Source organism: Ovis canadensis, chromosome 2 (assembly GCF_042477335.2).
Source record: "Ovis canadensis isolate MfBH-ARS-UI-01 breed Bighorn chromosome 2, ARS-UI_OviCan_v2, whole genome shotgun sequence".
Classification (NCBI taxonomy): Eukaryota; Metazoa; Chordata; class Mammalia; order Artiodactyla; family Bovidae; genus Ovis; species Ovis canadensis.
Window position 1 is genome coordinate 137,396,371 of NC_091246.1, and position 22,239 is coordinate 137,418,609.

Below are 22,239 nucleotides of genomic sequence, written 5' to 3' on the forward strand. Positions count from 1 at the left end.
AAAGCACTGATTAACAGTTGAATTGTTTTGGATACTGCCCAAAGAAAATTTCTGTCTTCCGTTTAAGTGGATTATTGACACTGATTTGGGTTTCTACATAGATTAAAAAAAAATAGTCGTGGTATTTCTAGTAGTGCTGGTAGTGGTAAAGAATCTGCCTGCCAATGCAGTAGCTACATCTCTTGCCAGTGGAGAGCACAAGTTCGATCCCTGGGTCAGGAAGATCCCCTGGAGTGGGGCATGGCAGCTGACACCAGTATTCTTTCCTGGAGAATCCCATGGACAGAGGATCCTGGCAGGCTGCAATCCATAGGGTCCCACAGAGCTGGACACAACTGAAGCTACTTAGCATGGATGCATGCACATGGTACCTACATATGAAATACTAGCTTCACAGTAATAGTTATTTTGAGTGCTAAGTCATTTCAGTTGTGTCCCCATGGACTGTAGCCCGCCAGGCTCCTCTGTCCATGGGATTCTCTAGGTGAAAATACTGGAGTGGGTTGCCATGCCCTTCTCCAGAATAGTTACTTTAGTTAAATAATGTTGTTTTTTCAATATCATCAGAATACCACAAACATTTTCTATTTCTCAATTGAGCTATGAAGGTAAAAATGTGCCTAGAACCTGTCAAAGAATTAGGAATTTTCATGATGTCTGTAACAGTAACTCTTAACGTTGGAATCCATCCCCACTTCCACTGCCCCAGCACCCATTCTTCAAAGAACAGAAGCTGCAGGAAAACAAAACCAGGGTACTGCAGCCATTAGCATTTTAAGCTACGTTTGTTCAATAAGTTCAAATTATTTTAGTTTTTATATCATTTTAGATGGATGAGGCATTTATTTAGGTACACAGGAGAGTTTTTGGCAGTCTTAACAAAAATATCTTTGTATAGAATTTATTGTGTATGTCTATCACTGTAAAATAAAATCTTTCCTACTTAGGACCACACATTTTCTGCTATGTATACTAATACTGACTGAACTCAGTATTGTTATTTAATTATTTGCAGGTAATGCTTGATTTAGTCTTGGTAGATTTGTTTACTGCTTAGAGTGTAAAGGAAACATGAAATTATATATTATATGTATCTTGCCTCATTCCATATGTAGCCTCATTCTTCATGGTATTTTATTGTTTTGTCTATTATTGCAGGCATATAAGTACTTATAATAAATATTGTTTTTAATCATCTTTCCAACTTGTTCTATCTTTATTTTTAAGTAAGGAAGCACCAGTTTAGGCATGTGCTTCACATAATTTTTTACACACATACTTTTTGGAAGTGAAAAGAAAAATAGAAGATAATTGATTTATGTAAATCACTATAATTGTCTGAAGAAGTGAAGAAGTGAAGTTGCTCAGTCGTGTCTGACTCTTTGTGACACCATGGACTATAGCCTGCCAGGCTCCTCTGTCCATGGAATTTTCCATGCAAGAGTACTAGAGTGGGTTGCCATTTTCTTCTCCAGGGGATCTTCCCAACCCAGGGATCGAACCCAGGTCTCCCACACTGCAGGCAGATGCTTTACCATCTGAGCCACCGGGGAAGCCCATAATTGTCTGAAGGCCGATGTAAAACTAGGCTTATACCAACAGCAGTTTCTAAAGTAGCTATAGCTAGAAATTAAAAATAAATCTGATAAATGAGATAATTCTTTATAAAACTCAATGCTATGTTTGTGTTTTTGAGCACTCAGAATTCAAAGCACATGCTTTAAATTATATTTTGGTTTAATATCATTAATACTTCAGTCAAAGTGTTGAAATTCCTTTTTCTCCAGCTTTGCAAATCTGATATTTTCTTTGGTCTGTGGTTTTAATGTTTCATTGCAGAACAAAATGGCAGATGCTGAGGCAGGCAAGAAGATCTTTATTCAAAAATGTGCTCAGTGCCACACAGTGGAGAAAGGTGGAAAACACAAGACTGGTCCAAATCTCTGGGGCCTTTTTGGCAGAAAAACAGGACAAGCGCCAGGATTTTCTTATACTGAGGCAAACAAAAACAAAGGTAAAAGCTAGGCAGTTGTTGGAGCGAACCAGAAACTTTGTAACAAAGAAGAAAGCACAGGATTTGATATTATAATAATTTCCTAATTTGCAGTATTAAAAACAAAATCCACATGTTGATATTACAGAAATATTAATGTATATCAAAAGATCTGTGTTTGGATAACTGGTCATGTTTTTATCAGCAAAATTAGCAATCCTCTGTAGCATTAATTTTTTGCCTATACAAGGCACTTCATTTTTTGTAATACATTTATTTTGAAAAAGCATAAACTAAATTTAAAAAATCAAATTATGTTTTAATGGCATAATGGTAATTTTCTATTTGTGCTAGTGATTCTTAGCAGGGTGAAATAGTATATTCAATTTGAAAAAGTATATTCAGTTATATTTCAGCTTGACAAAGTATAGTCAGTCATTTCTTTGTTGATAGAAGGTATGTAGATGGCAGTGAATTTTAGGTTGAAATTAAAAATAGTTGCAAAAGACTGTAATATGTTTGCAAAGCAATTTATTACTCCTGGAGATATCTATATATATTTATAAATATAGTTAGCATTCACTTAAAAAATAAAGTACTGCTCTGTTTTGAACTGTTCTTGGGATCTCAGCATTTCTTCAGTTCAGTTCAGTTCAGTTCAGTTGCTCAGTAGTGTCCGACTCTTTGTGACCCCATGAATCGCAGCATGCCAAGCCTCCCTGTCCATCACCAACTCTCGGAGTTCACTCAGACTCGCGTTCATCGAGTCAGTGATGCCATCCAGCTATCTCATCCTCGGTCATCCCCTTCTTCTCCTGCCCCCAGTCCTTCCCAGCATCAAAGTCTTTTCCAAATTTCAGATCACTACTATACTACTGTTTAGAAATATTTTTATTTTACTTTATTTTATATTTCTTTTTATTTTTCTAGTAGATGAAATTCAGATAAATACGACTAGCCATTTTGAAGTGTAAAATTCAGAAACATTTACTGTATCCACAGAGTTGTACAATCACCACCTCTGTAGTTTCAAAGCTTTTTTGTTATCCCAGAAAAACCCTTGTACCCATTAAATAATCACTCCTCATATCTAACTACTAGCCTTTGGCAATCACTTATCTGCTGGAATGGGTGAATTTAACTCAGATGACCATTATATCTACTACTGCGGGCAGGAATCCCACAGAAGAAATGGAGTAGCCATCATGGTCAACAAAAGAGTCCGAAATGCAGTACTTGGATGCAATCTCAAAAACGACAGAATGATCTCTGTTCGTCTCCAAGGCAAACCATTCAATATCACAGTTATCCAAGTCTATGCCCCAACCAGTAATGCTGAAGGAACTGAAGTTGAATGGTTCTATGAAGACCTACAAGACCATTTAGAACTAACACCCCAAAAAGATGTCCTTTTCACTATAGGGGACTGAAATGCAAAAGTAGGAAGTCAAGAAACACCTGGAGTAACAGGCAAATTTGGCCTTGGAATATGGAATGAAGCAGGGCAAAGACTAATAGAGTTTTGCCAAGAAAATGCACTGGTCATAGCAAACACCCTCTTCCAACAACACAAGAGAAGACTCTACACATGGACATCACCAGATGGTCAACATTGAAATCAGATTGATTATTTTCTTTGCAGCCAAAGATGGAGAAGCTCTATACAGTCAACAAAAACAAGACCAGGAGCTGACTGTGGCTCAGATCATGAACTCCTTATTGCCAAATTCAGACTCAAATTGAAGAAAGTAGGGAAGACCGCTAGACCATTCAGGTATGACCTAAATCAAATCCCTTATGATTATACAGTGGAAGTGAGAAGTAGATTTAAGGGCCTAGATCTGATAGATAGAGTGCCTGATGAACTATGGAATGAAGTTCCTGACATTGTACAGGAGACAGGGATCAAGATCATCCCCAAGGAAAAGAAATGCAAAAAAGCAAAATGGCTGTCTGGGGAGGCCTTACAAATAGCTGTGAAAAGAAGAGAGGCGAAAAGCAAAGGAGAAAAGGAAAGATACAAGCATCTGAATGCAGAGTTCCAAAGAATAGCAAGAAGAGATAAGAAAGCCTTCTTCAGTGATCAATGCAAAGAAATAGAGGAAAAGAACATTATGGGAGAGACTAGAGATCTCTTCAAGAAAATTAGAGATACCAAGGGAACATTTCATGCAAAGATGGGCTTGATAAAGGACAGAAATGGTCTGGACCTAACAGAAGCAGAAGATATTAAGAAGAGGTGGCAAGAATACACAGAAGAACTGTACAAAAAAGATCTTCATGACCCAGATAATCATGATGATGTGATCACTAATCTAGAGCCAGACGTCTTGGAAAGTGAAGTCAAGTGGGCCTTAGAAAGCATCACTATGAACAAAGCTAGTGGAGGTGATGGAATTCCAGTTGAGCTATTTCAAATCCTGAAAGATGATGCTGTGAAAGTGCTGCACTCAATATTCCAGCAAATTTGGAAGACTCAGCAGTGGCCACAGGACTGGGAAAGGTCAGTTTTCATTCCAATCCCAAAGAAAGGCAATGCCAAAGAATGTTCAAACTACCTCACAATTGCACTCATCTCACATGCTAGTAAAGTAATGCTCAAAATTCTCCAAGCCAGGCTTCAGCAATATGTGAACCATGAACTCCCTGATGTTCAAGCTGGTTTTAGAAAAGGCAGAGGAACCAGAGATCAAATTGCCAACATCCGCTGGATCATCGAAAAACCAAGAGAGTTCCATAAAAACATCTATTTCTGCTTTATCGACTATGCCAAAGCCTTTGACTGTGTGGATCACAAGAAACTGTGGAAAATTCTGAAAGAGATGGGAATACCAGACCACCTAACCTGCCTCTTGAGAAATCTGTATGCAGGTCAGGAAGCAACAGTTAGAACTGGACATGGAATGACAGACTGGTTCCAGATAGGAAAAGGACTATGTCAAGGCTGTATATTGTCACTCTGCTTATTTAACTTATATGCAGAGTACATCATGAGAAACGCTGGACTGGAAGAAACACAAGCTGGAATCAAGATTGCTGGGAGAAGTATCAATAACCTCAGATATGCAGATGACACCGCCCTTATGGCAGAAAGTGAAGAGGAACTAAAAAGCCTCTTGATGAAAGTGAAAGAGGAGAGTGAAAAGGTTGGCTTAAAGTTCAACATTCAGAAAACGAAGATCATGGCATCTGGTCCCATCACTTCATGGAAGATAGATGGGGAAACAGTAGAAACAGTGTCAGACTTAATTTTTTTGGGCTCCAAAATCACTGCAGATGGTGACTGCAGCCATGAAATTAAAAGACACTTACTCCTTGGAAGAAAAGTTATGACAAACCTAGATGGTATATTCAAAAGCAGAGACATTACTTTGCCAACAAAGGTCCGTCTAGTCAAGGCTATGGTTTTTCCTGTGGTCATGTATGGATGTGAGAGTTGGACTGTGAAGAAGGCTAAACACAGAAGAATTGATGCTTTTGAACTGTGGTGTTGGAGAAGACTCTTGAGAGTCCCTTGGACTGCAAGGAGATCCAACCAGTCCATTCTAAAGGAGATCAAGTCTGGGATTTCTTTGGAAGGAATGATGCTAAAGCTGAAGCTCCAGGACTTTGGCCACCTCATGCGAAGTGTTGACTGATTGGAAAAGACTCTGATGCTGGGAGGGGTTGGGGGCAGGAGGAGAAGGGGACAACAGAGGATGCGATGGCTGGATGGCATCACTGACTCGATAGACGTGAGTCTGAGTGAACTCCGTGACATGGTGATGGACAGGGAGGCCTGGCGTGCTGCGATTCATGGGGTCACAAAGAGTCGGACACAGCTGAGCAACTGAAGTGAACTGAACTGAACTGAACTATCTTCTGTCTCTATGGATTTGCCTACTCTGGATATTTCATATGAAAGGAATCATATAATATATGATCTTTTGTGTTTGGCTTCTTTTGCTTAGCATATTTTTATTGAAATTGAAGCATGTATCAGTACTTTATTACTTTTTTTTTATTACTGAGTACTATTCCATTGCATGTATATGTGTGTCTGTATATATATATATATAATTGTTTTTATTCATTCATCAATTGATGGACGTTTGTATTATTTCCAGCTTGTACCTATTTTAAACAGTACTGCTGTGAACATTTGTGAAAAAGTGTTTGTTTGAGTCCCTGTTTTCAGTGACCTTGAATCTATATTTGGGAGTGAAATTGCTGGATCAGTTAACTACACTTACCTTTTCGAGGAAAAGTCAAACTATTTTCCACAGTGGTTACACCGTTTTTCTTTTCTATCGGCATGGAGGAGGATTCTTACTTCTCTGTATTCTCACCCACACTTGTTATTTCCTCCTTTTCTTCTCTTTTACTGCCATCTTAGTGGATATGAGGGCTTCCCGGGTAGCTTAGCAGTAAAGAATCTGCCTGCAATACAGGAGATGCGGGTTTGATCCCTGGGTGAGAAGATCCCTGGGAGAAGGAAATGGCAACCCACTTCAGTATTCTTGTCTGGGAAATCCCATGGACAGAGAAACCTGGTAGGCTATAGCTGATGGGTCTCAAAAGAGTTGGACACAACTTAGCAACTAAAAACAACAGCAACAGTGGGTCGGAAGTAGCGTTGGTGGCTTTGCTTTGTATTTCCTTAATGATCCATAGTGTTGAACGTTGTTTCATGTGCTTGTTGGCCATTTGTATATTTTCTTTGGAAAAATGTCTGTTTATATTCTCTACCCATTTTTCATTTGAGTTGACTTTTTGTCAGGTTTTAAGAGTTCTTTCCAGGTGGTGCAATGGTAAAGAATCCACCTGCCAATGCAGGAGACACAAGAGACATAGGGTCGATCCCTGGGTTGGGAAGATCCCCTGGAGTAGGAAATGGCAGCAAGACTCCAGTATGCTTGCCTGGAAAGTTCCATTGACAGAGGAGCCTAATGGGCTACAGTTCATGGGGTCACAAAGAGTTGGACACGACGGAGCACACGTGTGCTGCACTGCACTGCAAGAGGTGTCCATGTATTCTGAACATTAAACTCTTATCAGATAAGTGACTTGCAGTTTTTTCTCTTTTTCTGTAGATTGTCTTTATTTTTAAAGATAATGTCTTTTGATGAACAGTGGTTTTTAATTTGTATGAAGTCTGTTTATTTTTATTGTTGATGTTGCTAGTGTTTTGGATGTTAAATCTAAGAATCTGTCACCATATCAAAGGTCATAAAGATTAACCCTATATTTTCCTCTAATAGTTTTAGTTCTTATATTTAGGTCACTGTCTTACCTCTAATTAATTATCATTAACTTTTTATATAGAGTGAGGTAGTGGTCCCACTTTATTCTTTTGCATGTAGTTATTTAGTTGTCCTTGCACCATTTGTTGCAGAGATTCATTCTTTCACAGTTGAATGGAGTTTACTCACTTGTTGAAAATCAGTTGAGGTTTACTTTTGGACTTTCAGTTCTCTTCCATTTGTCTGTATGTCTGTTCTTGCAGACATACAGCAATGCAGCCTATTGCCTTTCTGTTCTTATACTAGTGCCACACTGTTTTGGTTATTGTAGCTTCCTAATGAATTTTGAAATTCAGAAGGATGAGCCCTCCAACAGTGTTTTTATTTTTCAGTATTTTTTTTTGGCTTTTCAGGACCTTTTGTAACTTCCTGAGTTTGAAGATCATTTTTCCATTTCAGCAAAAATGGCCTATAGAATTTTGATAGAAATTGCATAATATCTGTAAGTTGCTTTGGTGAGTATTGTCATTTTAACGGTATTAACATTATATTCTATGAACGTGGGATGCCTTTCCACTTTTTGGCGTGGGTGCTCAATCAGTCACATCCGACTCTCTGTGACCCCATGAACTGTGTCCCATCAGGCTCCTCTGTCTGTGGAATTTTCCAGGCAAGAATACTGGAATGGGTTGCCATTCCCTACCCCAGGAGATCTTCCTGATTCAGGGATGAAACCCATGTCTCTTGTGTCTCCTGCATTGGCAGGTGGATTCTTTACCACTGCACCACCAGAGAGGCCATGTTGATCTTGTACTGTGCAACTTTGCTAAATTCATTTATTATCTCTAGTAGATTTTTTTTGTGATTGTTTATCATTTTCTATGTAGAGAATTATGTCACCTGTAAATAGAGATAGTTTTACTTCCTTTCCAACCTGAGTAGCTTTTATTTGTTATTCTTTCCTAATTGCTCTGGTTAAGACTTCTGGTAGAGTTCTGAATAGCTCTGGTAAAAGTGAGAATCTTTATCTTGTTCCTGATCTTAGAGGGAAAGGTTTCCATTTTTTACCTTGAATATGGTGCTAGCTGTGGGTTTTCCATAAATTCTGTTTTTCACATTAGGCAAGGTCCTTTCTATTGCTAGTTTGCTGAATGTTTTTTATCATGAAAAGGTTTTGGATTTTGTGAAATGCTTTTTCTGTGTCTGTTGAGATAACCATGTGTTTTTTTTTCCTTTTGCTCTATTAATGTTTTTATTATATTGATTTCCCTGTGTTGAACTATTCTTGCATTCCTGGGATAAATCCCAGTTGGTTGTAGTGTGTAATTCTTTTGACAGTACTGTTGAATTAAACTTGCTAGTACTTTGTTGAAGATTTTTACATGAGAGATAATTGGTTTGTCATTTTCTTGTGATGTCTTTACTTGGTGTTTGAAGAAGTTTTAAATATAGATTATTGGCAGCTATGAGTCCTTTCATTAGTGATTTGAATTTAGTACTAAAAATTTTCTTAGTAGGTTTTATACTGCTTATATAGACCAAATTGGGCTTCCTTGGTGACTCAGTGGTAAAGAACCTGCCTACCAGTGTAGGAGATGAAGGTTAAGTCTCTGGGTTGGGAAGATCCCCTGGAGAAGGAAATGGCACCCACTCCAGTATTTTTGCCTGCGAAATCCCATGGACAGAGGAGCCTGGCAGTCTACAGTACATGGGGTTGCAAGAGAGTAAGATACGACTTAGCGACTAAATGACAACAACAACATAAACTAAATTACCTTACTTGATTGAGCTTTGCAGACCATGTTGTAGGAGAAAGACTTTAATATGGGTAGTTGGCATCTTGTATACTATTTTTTATTTTCGAGTGCACATGTAATAGCTTGCTTTTTGTCAAAAGAAGGATTCTACTTATTTCAACCTGTATTAATGTTTCTAGTAAGATAGTGTTTGGGGTTGGTCTCAGCCTATTATATTTCTTAATATGATTGCAAGGTGCACTTTACTTTAGCAACAATATCAGGAAACTGGAAAAAACCAAAGTTTATTACTCACAGATCCTTGAGGGTACACAGCATGCCTGGGGCCACACAGTGTGGTTGCAGGTAGAGAGAGAGAGCACGGGCTTGGAGTTTTGCTTTTATTGGGGTTGAGGATGGATTGCCTAGGGTTTTATGGGTTCACTCTTTACTGGTGAATTTAAAGTATAAAAGCACAAATTAAAGCATGGGAAGGAAAAAGCAAGGTCAGTCAAATAGGTATGTGGGTCTACCAGAACTTTCTGAAGAAAGGGAACTTCATGGGTGGGCAACCTGGCTCTCCATCTACTTGGGTAGTTGTTGCTCAGTTGCTCAGCCATGTCTGACTCTCCATGACCCCATGGACTGCAACACGCCAGGCTTTCCTGTCCTTCACCATCTCCCGGAACTTGCTCAAACTCATGTCCATTTAGCCGGGTGATGCCATCCAACCAAATCGTCCTCTCTCATCCCCTCCTTCTCCTGCCTTCAGTCTTTCCCAACATCAGGGTCTTTTCCAGTGAGTTGGCTCTTAGAGTCAGGTGGCCAAAGTATTGGAGCTTCAGCTTCAGCGTCAGTCCCTCCAGTGAATATTCAGGATTGATTTCATCTAGGATTGACTGGTTTGATCTCCTTGCAGTCCAAGGGACTCTGTGTAGCTGGTAGTGCATTTATTCAAAATGTATATATTTGAAAGAGTTGCCTCAGCAATTGAAAGCTTAATGTTCAGCACTTATATTACAATAAAAAGATTAATTGTGAGTTACTTATACTACAGATAGATAAGATGTAGTGAAATTTTTGTTATCTGGAATTTTGGAGAAAGAGACCTTATGGATAGTCAAATGGTTTGAGTAAAAGAAAATTAACACATCTAGATTGCCAGCTTTTTCTGTGTATATGTGAAAATAAGATATTTTTCATTTTCTCAGAGCCTTGAGAGCAATGCCGTTTAGTAGGATGGAAAAGTGGCAAAGCCATTTGTTCCTAGACTTGGGTTCCCAGGCAAAGTCTGATGAGGCGGGAAGTGTATGCTAAGTCTGTTTAGAGCACTACCGCTACATCTTAGCCTTGGAGGGCGGTAATAGTTTCCTAGAGCTGCTGTAACCAAGTACCATAATTTAGGTGGCTTAAAATAGTGGAAATTTATGGGTTCATAGCTCTGGAGGCTAGAAGTGTAAATCAGGAAGTCGGAATGGCCATGCTGTTTCTGAAACCTGAGGACAGTCCTCCCTTACTTCTTTCTAGCTTCTGGGTGTTTGCCAGTAAACTTGGAGTTTGGGGCCTTCCGCTGCATGACTCCTGTCTCTGCCTTCATTGTTACATTGTCCCCCTGTGTCTGCGTTCACATGGCCTTCTAGCAAGGATACTAGTAATACTGGATTGGGAGACCTGTCCTCCTCAGTATGGCCTGTCTTACTTTTCAGTTGTGATCATTGCTAATCACAGCCGCAATGACCTTATTTCCAAACAAAGCCACATTCTGAGGCACCAGAGGTTAGGGGTCTCAACACAGTTTTATTCAGGGGACACCGACAAAAAATGGCCACATACATATAAAATACATATATAGACAATTGATAAAAATTCTTATATTAAAGCAACATAAAGTTTAATCTTTGTCAAGTCAAGGGTGTTTATCACCTTTTTAAAACATCTGTGTAGTTGTTACAATTACTTACATTCAGCTAAGTCACTTCAGTCATTTCTCTTTTTTCGACTCCATGGACTCTAGCCTACTGGGCGCCTCTGTCCAAGGGATTCTCTAGGCAAGAATACTGGAGTGGGTTGCCATTTCCTACTCCAGGGGATCTTCCCAATCCAGGGATCGAGCCCGCGTTTCTTAGGTCTCCTGCATTGTCAGGTGGGTTCTTTACCACTAGTGCCACCTGAGAAGCATAGTTGTTATAATACAATATCATTGTATTTAGTATATGTAGAAATGCTGGTTAGTAGATATTCTTTAATAAAGAATTTGTCTGGTCTTTATCTCAGGTTCTTGGGAGGGATCTGTAAAACAATGGAATTTCCCAGTGATAAGACGGTTTGCCCTGGTGGCTCAAATGGTAAAAAAAAAAGTCTGCCTGCAGTGCTGGAGATCTGGGTTTGATCCCTGGGTCAGGAAGATCCCCTGGAGTAGGGAATGGCAGCCCACTCCAGTATTTTTGTATGGAGAATTCCATGGATAGAGGAGCCTGCCAGGTTATATATAGTCCATGGAGTCACAAGCAGTCAGACACAACTGAGAGACTAACCGTACACACATGCACACACACACACACACACGAGTGTCTTTGCTGTTCAATGTTGGGCCTTGAGATTGCAGCCTGAATTTATGCTAATGAGAAAATTCGGTAGGGCTCTTGATAGGGCTGGGACTGGCCAAGCTGGAAAGACCAACTCTTTGATTAGAGAATTGGGACTTCAGACTAGGTAATATCAGTCTAATCTCCAGGTATAGGGGGTAGGGGCTGGAGATTGAGTTCAGGCACACAGTGAGTGATGCAGTCAGTCAAGTCTATGTAATGAAACCCCAATCAAAAACTCTGACTGCTTTAAATTGGAAGCTCTGCTTGAGCTTCCTGTTGGTAAGCACATCCATGTACTAGAAGGGTGATGAGTCCTGATTCCACAGGTCCAGGACCCTCTGTGTTTGTGACTTTCCCAGAACTTACCATATGGGTCTCTTCACTTGGCAGGTACTGATTTGTATCCTTTGTAGTAAAACTGTGATTTTTAAGTGGTGCTTTCCTGAGTGCTGTGAATTGTTTTACTGAATTATCGTACCTAAGGGGGTCCTGGAAACCCTTAAATTCACAGCCAGTTGGTTAGAAGTTTGGATGGGCTGGGTACCCTGAACTTGCAACTCGTCTAAAGTGAGGCAGTCTTGTTGGAAACTTTGGAGTCTGTGCTGACTCTGCACAGTTAGTGTGAGAATTGAATTGTGCTTATTACAGGAAGTCTTAAACTTGCATTTATTATTTGCATTTATATGGCTCTTTAGCTTTTCAAGTAATATTTTTCTATAGTGTCTTTATTTCATTATCCTCTTATAAGAACAGTCAACTTTTAAAGTTCTGCTTTTTAGAACAGTTATTATTGTCCCTCTACCTGCCAACATTTTAAAACTTTCTTTTTAACATTTTCTTCGCTTATTAATATTGATTTGAAATCATATTAAAACATCACAAGTATATCTTTTATTATAGGCTATTGTCAAAGATAAAAGGCTTATAAGGCTTGTCTTTAACATTATTTAACAATTAGAAATAAAATTTTCCCAAGTGAGATTGTGTAAGTAGTATTTGTGACTTACTTGGGCATATAATATGAGTGTTAGTTTTACTAATGAAATAAGAATGATAAGTAGCAGAATGAAATTGGACTCTCTTATATATTACTGACAAAAATTAATTTAAAATGCGTTAAAGATTTAAATGTAAGACTGGAAACTATAAAACTCCTAGAAGAAAAAAAAGAAAGAAACTATAAAACTCCTAGAAGAAAGCATAGGGGAAAACTCTTCCACATTGGTTGACAGTGGTTTTTCTGGATATGACACCAAAGGCACAAGCAAAAAGAGCAAAAATAAATGAGACTATATTAATCTAAGGGCTTCCCTGGTAGCTCAGCTGGTAAAGAATCCACTGCAATGCAGGAGGCCGTGGTTCGATTCCTGGTTTGGGAAGATCCTCTAGAGACGGGATAGGCTACCCACTCCAGTATTCTTGGGCTTCTCTGGTGGCTCAGTTGGTAAATAATCTGCCTGCAGTGTGGGAGACCTGGGTTTGATCCCTGGGTTGGGAAGAGCCCCTGGAGGAGGGCCTGGTAACCCACTCCAATATACTTGCCTGGAGAATCCCCATGGACAGAGGAGCCTTGCGGGCTATAGTCCATGGGGTCGCAGAGTTGGACACAACTGAGCAACTAAGCACAGCACAGCATATCAAACTGAAAAGCTTCTGAACATCAAAAGAGACAATCAACAAGATTAAAAGGCACCCTACTGAATGGGAGAACATATTTAGAAATCATGTATCTAATAAGGGGTTAATATCCAAAATATATAAAGAACTCATACAACTCAATAGAGAGAAAACCAAACAGCCAAATTAAAAAATTTACAGAGGAAGGGAATAGATATTTTCCAAAGAAGATACACAGATGGCCAACAGATACACGAAAAGGTGGCCATCATCACTAGTAACCCAGTAATGCAAATGAGATTGTCACCTCACACCTTTAGAATGGCTGTTATCAAAAGACAGGAAATAACAATTATTGGCAGGGATGTGGAGAAAAGGGAATCCTTTGCACTGTTGGTGGGAAACAGTATATAGTTTCCTCAAAAAGTTAAAAATACAACTACCATATGATCCAGTAATCCCACTCCTGGGTATACATCCAAAGGAAATGAAAATAGAACCTTGAAGAGGTATCTATACCACCGTGTTCATTATAGCATTATTTACAATAGCCAAGAGATTGAAATGACCTAGAGCCCATCAATGATGAAAGAATGAAGAAGATATGCTATTTATACACAACAGAATACTATGCAGCCACGAGAAAGAAGGAAATCCTGCTATTTGCAACAACTTGGATGAATCTTGAGCACATCATGCTAAGTGAAATAAATCAGACAGAGAAAGACAAATCCTGTATAATATCACTTGCATGTGGAATCTAGAAAAGCCAAGCTTAGGAAAATAGAGAGTAGAATAGTAGTGACTGGGGTGGGGAGTTAGGGTAATGGAGAGATATTGGTCAAAGGATACAAACTTCCAGCTACAAGATTAACAAGTTCAGAGGATCTAATGTATAACATGGTGATTATAGCTAATAATGCTGTATTATATACTTGAGAGTTGATAAGAGAGTATATCTTAAATGTTCTTACTACAAAAAGCAATGGCAATTATGTGATGGGATGGAGTTTTTTGCTCTTGCTATGGTGGTAATGAAAAATCAATATATGAATGTATCAAATCAACATATTGTACACCTTAAACTTAGAGAATGTTATACGTCAATTATATCTCACTAAAGCTGGTAAAAATTAACAGGGTTTTAAAGTAATGTTATTTAGAATAAAATAAAGATTTGAAAAATATTTTAGCGCAGCTTGATCAAGGACAGACTTGATAAGAATTATTATTGTCAAAATAATATTTTTGGAGGGCAATGATAATTGAGTAAATTTTAGAAATAAATTAACTCATGATTTGCCCAGGATTCTGTGCTATCAAGTGATATAACTCAGATTCAAACTCAGTTCTTCTTGGACCTTTAATGAAGTCATATCATGGGTTTAACATATTAGCTAAACTAACTTATTAGAGATTAATCTTTTTCCTTTTATCATAAAGAGACAGTAGGACACATAAAATCATAAATGTACTAATCATTTAATAAATAGTTTGAAATCATTTACACTATCTGAACATTCAAATGGTTCCACAGGATATTCACCATATAAGTGATGCTCATGTCTCCCTGTCCTCCCCTGTTCCTTTCCCTTCACCGACTAATTTTATATGGTAATCATCTTCAAAAGCATCAATTCTCCAACACCACAGTTCAAAAGCATCAACTCTTTGGCGCGAAGAGTTGACCCATTGGAAAAGACTTTGATGCTGGGAGGGATTGGGGGCTGAAGGAGAAGGGGACAACAGAGGATGAGATGGCTGGATGGCATCACTGACTCGATGGACGTGAATCTGAATGAACTCCAGGAGTTGGTGATGGACAGGGAGGCCTGGCGTGCTGCGATTCATGGGGTCGCAAAGAGTTAGACACAACTGAGTGACTGAACTGAGCTGAATCATCTTCATAATTTTAGTGGTCATATTCATACTTTAAGTTATATCACATGCCTCTATTATTTTCTTTAACTGCTTAATATCTGTCTGTTTTTCACTCTGGAGGATGAGAAAATCAAAGTAGTTGTACAACCTCCCATTTTTTCCATACTGTCTCTTAACTCTTGCTACTTACGTTTTTATTTCTGCTCTGACATGATGTATATAATTTATGTCCTATGTAATTATAATTACCATAGTTGCTTTAACACTTGTCCTATATTTAGATTGGATTAGTGCTTATTCCCAGCTTTTACCACAGTGTCTGTATTTATCTTTTGGTTGGTAGAAGGTTATCTATCAGTAGTTATGCTAAGAAAGAATTACTGGGGCCATATTATCTTAGTTCTTAATGTTTGAAAGCATCCATGGATTCCCATTACACTTGAATATTTTGGCTAGACATAAAATAATTGGATGATTCTTTTAGTTCCTCAAGATTTTGTATGCTTTGTGTTGGATTATTCTTTGAAGAAATATGAAGCCAGCCTGATTATTTTCCATTATAAGTTAATTGGTTTTATTTTTATTTTATTCTTTCCCCCCTAAGTTTCAATAAAACTCTTATTAAAATTTAGTAACTTATTGGGTTGTGTTATAAGCCTTGATTCATCTGTTTCAGACTTTCCTGGGATAGTTCTTTCAGTTGGTAGACTCAGAGCTTTTATTTTTGAAAGTTTTCTTGACTACATGTTTTAAAAATGTTATACTTTCTCATTTGTTTTTTAAAGAAATATTACTTGGGCCATCAGTTGTACATATTTGGGATATCTTTTGTCTGTTTATCTTCTGTAACTTATTTTCCTTTGATTGTTTTAAACTTTTCATTTTTTTTTTCTTTTTGCTGTCATTTATGTTTTCTGTTTTTATCATTTTCTCTTTGACCCTTTGTAGCTCTGCTGTAAACCCTTGCTTTGTAAAGATCTCTTTTGAATCCATGGGAGTGTGGTCATGATACTTCTGATAATTTCTGGTGTGTATATTTCATTTATCTTTTGGCTTTTTTTCATTTCCTTCTGCTGTGTGTGTGCACGTTGTGTGTATGTGTTTTTAGTACTCTTTCATGCTGATTCCTTTTTGATTACTACTCATCTTTTGATGAGGACGATTCATCAGGATGGATATTTGCAGAAGGTCAGTAAGAGTGAAGGTCTGAGCTTTCCAGTTGGTTATGAAGTCTTCCTTACCCACAGTTATATTTTAGAGATATGTGTATGTGTGAATGTTGGCTGAGGGGTTATTTGGCTCTTCAGCTGACCAAGTCTGGTAGTTCCAGGGTTACCCAGTACCTTTCTCTTCTATCCTGTAACAAGGTAGAATCTTTCTTTTAAAGATGTATTTTCTTCTTTAATCCTGGCTCCCCTGGCCCTCCATGATATCAAATTGAATTTAGACTTTCAAAGCCAGTCGATATATACTGTACTCTTTGGGGGCCAAAGGGTTATGACTCTGCCCCCTTAGGATTTGTCACCTATTCTGGGGAACTTTTGTCTTGAAGTTAGTGACAAGCGTCCTCTCACTCTGGTCCAGGTGTTATGTCCGTGGTAGTTTTCTAATTGTAAAACTTTGGTAATAAGAGGCACTCCCTCAAAAATGTTATTAAAAGTAGAATTAGCATTTCTATTTCTCTTTGTTCATGTTCTTTTTGACTGGTTTCAGAAAGGAAAAAAAGTTAGAGGCAACTTTTTTCTCTGGTTTTAAAACTGGATTCCTGAAGTCATAAGTTTTTGGTAGAGATCTAGACAGAGGCAGCTTGCTGTGATTGGTAAAAATCCAACCAACCAACCCCCCACCTCAAACATGGAAATATGAGTTACTAGTCACAGGTTCTTGACTCTGTGTAGCCTTGCCATCTTAAAGTAAGTTATTACCCTCTCTTTGGGTCATCATTTACTTATCTGCAAAATGAGGATTTGGGTCAGTTGATCTCTAAGATCTTTTCTAGATGAACTCTGTGACTCTAGGAGGATGGCATACTGCTTAGGCACATGTCTGGGTTGATGGTTCATTGGTGTACCTTAGATAATCTTAAACAGGATTGGATTTCTATAAGAAACCCAAACAGTAGATCACCAAAGGCTAATTTTGAAATTTTCTTGTAGGTCAGAAACTGTAAGTATTTTCAGTTATAATAGCATTCCTGTTGAGTCCAAAAGTAAGGTTTTGTTCACGAATGTAGATCACATCAGTAAGTAAATTTTATAAATGTAATTATGCGAACTTAAAACTTATTTTCACCTTTATAGGCATTATCTGGGGAGAGCAGACTTTGATGGAATATTTGGAGAACCCAAAGAAATATATCCCTGGAACTAAAATGATCTTTGCTGGTCTTAAAAAGAAGAGTGAGAGAGAAGATCTTATTGAGTATTTGAAACAGGCAACATCTTCATGAAATGTTCTTACAACTTAAGAATTATTAGTTATAAACCAAAATTTTCCAATTTCAAATACTACATGTTAAAAAAATTCATATTTGATCTTTCTTGATCAGCCTGTAGCAAGTTTAACATTTTAAAATAAAAGTTGATATTTTTGATTGTGTATAACCTACCCTTCAGAGTCTGAAGTTGATTTTGCCTGGTTGCTAAGGATGTGAGCAAGGTCAGGGTGGAGGAAGAGAGAGAAGGAAACTGAAACTTACTATTCTTCAGTCATCTGTACATGCACAAAATATTTTATATATCTAGCAGATAATGGAAATAGTTTCCACATACTTATTTCTCTGCATTTTAAGTGTAAATATAGCAGACATTAGGTTTAATTTTTCATTAAGCTGTTTTGGTTATATGTTTGCCTTTATAAACAATACTTAAAATAACTTCAAGGAAAAAAAAGTAGGGATAATAAAGTCAAATATATGATCTTATCTAGGAATGTTATTGGGGGGAAAATTGCAATTGTTGACCATAGGTGACATAAAATAAAACCTAGAGAGAAGGAGAAAAGCATGTTCCATGTTAATAGACATTTATATCCATAACATACATGTTTTCTGCGTTTATCTGTCGGCATTACAATGCCCTTCTAACCCTGAGTAATATAAGGCTGGACTGTAGGGAGGGATAGCAGGGACCCTGAGAGACAGGGAGAAAGAATAACAACCTTCACCCTAAACGTGAAAGACCTCCCACCTCACAGTAAGTGGGAGTGAGGCCTGGTGGGGCAGGTCCACAGCAGGCCTGTATAGAAGGGAACAGTGGCTCTGCGTGGTGTGAAATGAGCTGTGTCATCTCCAGTACTGTCACCCGAATGATAGGGCCCCACAGAAGGAGAAGCTGCTTCCTTGTTGATGGCATGGATAATGGACTGGTTAGGTTCATAATAGTTGAAGATAGGATAGCCATTACCTCATTTGCACTTCACAACATGGAAATTCCCATCTCATTTCCACTCACCACCACCCACCCCGCCCCCTAACACACATACACCATAAGGTGAAGTTTACCTTCTACAGTGAGACTTAGGTCTGGTGCCAGAACCAAAACTTGGATCTTCTACTCCAATTCTTGATAACTTTTCACCGTATCATAGGGATATGTTAGCTAACATTAACAGATGCCACTGCTAAGAAGATATTCCTGTCAGAAGGGGAATACGGTTGAAAAGATGGTGATTTCCAGAAGGTTCCATTAAGTCCTTTAAGTGCCTAGGATGACTCTTAATTCTTCTAGCAAGTGGGAGAGGGTGTACTCCTCCTGGAGCCCAGGGGCCCTGCTGAATAGGAGAGTGTGTCCCTGGGGGCCAAGAGAGGGTCTTAGGCAAAGCTGACCTTGTGACTGTCTCCCTGGAGGAGTTCTTTGATGAGGTCAGAGACATCTGTAGGGACTCTCAGCTGTATTAAGGATGTTACCAGTGTCAGAGCTGCTTGAGTTTGCAGTGATGTAGACCTGGGTGACATACCCTCTGTTCTGATCTGCATGAGACATAGAGCTCTGTGAGAAAGAGCTTGAACTCAATTCATATTCATAATCATAGTTCAGATTTATACAGTCCTGATAGATAAACTTGGTGGTACTGAGAAAAAGCCATGTTGCACAGGAGAATGAAGGCCTCCTGTTTGGAGTTTAAATACTTTTTGACCCAGGAGTAGTAAAAAAGATGGTAGTATGAGAAGAGCTGAAATGATAAAAGCCATTTGGTGGAAATGGAGAAGTATTAGGTGGATCTTTTCCATTTCAAAAATTGTCAGCTAGTGATAAGTTGTTGAATGTTGATTTACATTTATGAGTATCCAGGTAAGAGCAAAATAAGTATCTCTTTGCTGGTAGCAATGTTTCTAATATTAGGGAAAACATTTTGAGGGAAATTTTCAAATAAACACATTAATTAAAATTCTGTATTATTGTAGGCTTTATTACTGAATGAATATATGTTGCCTTTGAGAGGCTTAAGTCCATCTTAGGATGAGTTTACATGAAGGAACTTCTGGGCACTGTGGTTAATTTGGTACTGTGTCAACCTAGCTAAGTTGGAACTGTTTTCCAGAACTTTCTTCTCTGTATGACTCCTGGTTAGGACTGGTCACATGAGAAGTCTGCCTGAGATGTGAAGAGCAGCAGTTAGATGGAAGCCTTTACACTTGAATGGTCAGGGCAGGGTCCCACTCTGTTGACAGCAGCCTTTGGGTGGGGGGCAGCAGCCAGGCACTGAGCTCCCCTAGCTCCTACCACATCCCTTTCAGCTTTTTGGAGTCCCGGGCCAGGGGCCAGGGTCTGGGCTGTTGCGAGGGGAAAGACTTGGGTCAGGTCACCCACATACTCAAGGTGCGAAACGGTGAGAAGCAAGCAGCACTGGCTCCGGTTTGTCACGGGCGTTTCCTTGCTCTGCATGGTCCATCCTCAGTTTCCCAACTACCTGCTGGGCTGGCCTACAGCAGCTTCAGGTCGGTCACCAAGATGCAGAGCCAGTCACCCCCCGTCATCTTCTTTGGCTCTCTTTTGTGGTCTTAGGAACTTTGATCCTTTAGCAAAGAATAATTACCTTTCCAGTGATCTAATGAGGTCTTCAATCAAAAAGAAGGGTTCACATTAATAAGAGAACACATTCTTGTTACTATGAAATGTAAGAGAAAGTATGTATCCTTGCTTTATAGCACCATTAACAGGAACCAGGAGACTTCAGTGACCAGGAAATGTTATACTGTTTGCATTCCAACGCAAAGATACTTGAAAAGTATTGTAGACAGTTGGATGATTATATAAGATGTGCATTTATGAGTTTTAGTTTTATGATATATCTTGAGGATTTGGAAGAATAAAGTGTTACTTAATTAGAGTGAAAAAGTGAGATCACTTAACTTGGCAATTATTTGTGTGTCTCAGAAGGAACAGAGAGAACTCATCAGACAGTGGAACATTGTTAGTTCCTGCATTCTTAACATTTTTTATACTAGCGAGTGAAGTATGTCCTAGATGTAAACTTCTGGTCAGGGGTTCTTGTGGGAAACAACATACCATTTATTACTTAAGTAATTTTTTGAATTGAACGCTTGTGTCCTACAAGATGTCGTTTATAATAGAGCATGATTTTGAAAATATTTTATTGGCTTATTCTCTCTATCACTTCTAAAATATTAACATGGGTAGGAATTTAGAATTAGAGTTTCTTCTTTGTATTTTTCACTCCCTGATCATTGTCACCAACTTGTGAGTTTGACATCACAATCCCATGCAGTTCTTCATCTTGAATTCCTCATTCCCCACAAAGTTGGGCATCATTTAACCCAGAATACTATGCTCGTAGGGCAGCTGAGGATCAGGAGCCACTGTCAGGGTGGGGTGTCGTCTGAAGGAACAAGAGCTGATGACAGGCATGAAGAAGACAAAGGGACAAAATCTATAAAATTCCTCATCTATAAGATTGGGGACTTGGGCCAGAGCTCTCGTTTTCAAATAGATTTTATTTACAGGACCATTTGTTTAAATGCAGTCCTCCAAAGAAAACTCAGTATGTAAAATAATAGTGCTCTGACTGAGTAAGGGCTGGACACATCCCTCCTCCCCCATATCTTTTTTCCCTACCTCCAACTGCTTTTGAATAAAGGATATAAATGCTAGAAAATGTTTGGAAACTATTAGCTCTCATAATCTCATTTTGCAGTTGAGAAAACTGAAGTTGAGAGACTTCCAAAATCAAACATTCAGTCAGTGTTAGTCTTCAAAGCTAGACACTTTGCTGCACACCTGAAATGGAAACGACATTGTAAATCAACCATACTCCAATAAAAATTAAAAACTAGGGCTAGAACCTGGGTCCTGATTTCCAAATAACTGATTTTTCAATTTTTTATGTGGGATTCTGGCTAAGTCCATACACTTTTAATTACTGTTATCAAACATACTTCCTCACATTTAATTTTCCTTAAACTACAGCAATGATATGAAATCAAAATATCTGAAATAAAATCTTTATTAATCCTGCCAAGAGCTTTATTTTTGGTTAATTTTCTTTTTTTTTTTTTGGAATAGAGTGCGAAAATCTTAACTATATAAATGCTGTTTGATAAGGAAAATAAGGGGCTTCCCAGGTGGCTTAAGTGATAAAGAATCTGTCTGCCAATGCAGGAGCCGCAGGAGCTGTGGTTTTGATTTCTGGATCAGGAAGATCCCGTGGAGGAGGAAATGGCAACGTACTCCAATATCTTGCCTGGAAAATTCCATGGACCAAGGAGCCTGGTGGGCTACAGTCCATGGGGTTGCAAAGATTCAGCCACAACTGAGTAAGCACACAGTGAAAACAAGGGTGATGATCTTAAACCATTCTGTGTCCACAATAAGAATGCATTCTGCTACAGTGGAAGGCGATTAATAAATGAGCTTACTTAATAAATATTTATTGTGCATCTTGGCAGCTGATCTCCAAACATGGCTGTCAATAAACTGGCTTGCAGGTGCTCATGCCTTTGTGCAGTTCCTTCAAATGTTGACTCTGGGCTGACCTTGATTCGTTTTAATGAATAGAACGTGGTAGAAGTGATGCTATTCCAGTTCTGGTCTTAGGTCTTAAGAAGCCTGGCAGCTTCCACTTTTGTATTTTTGGAAGATCTAAGCCACCATGTAAGAAGTTTGGCCATCCTGCTGGAAAGACCACATGGAGAAACTTTGTGACGAATGAGAGGGCCTGAAACTGTATAGAAAGAGAGACAA

The 22,239-nt window shown here is 38.6% G+C and overlaps 1 protein-coding gene across 1 annotated transcript; it reads left to right on the forward strand.

Moving 5' to 3' along the window:
• Positions 1–1,845: 1,845 nt before the first annotated feature.
• LOC138433829 (cytochrome c 2) lies at positions 1,846–17,486 on the forward strand. The gene is made up of 2 exons (XM_069577107.1): positions 1,846–2,014; positions 17,338–17,486. The coding sequence occupies exons 1-2, from the start codon at positions 1,846–1,848 to the stop codon at positions 17,484–17,486; spliced, it is 318 nt and encodes a 105-aa protein (XP_069433208.1).
• Positions 17,487–22,239: the final 4,753 nt, after the last annotated feature.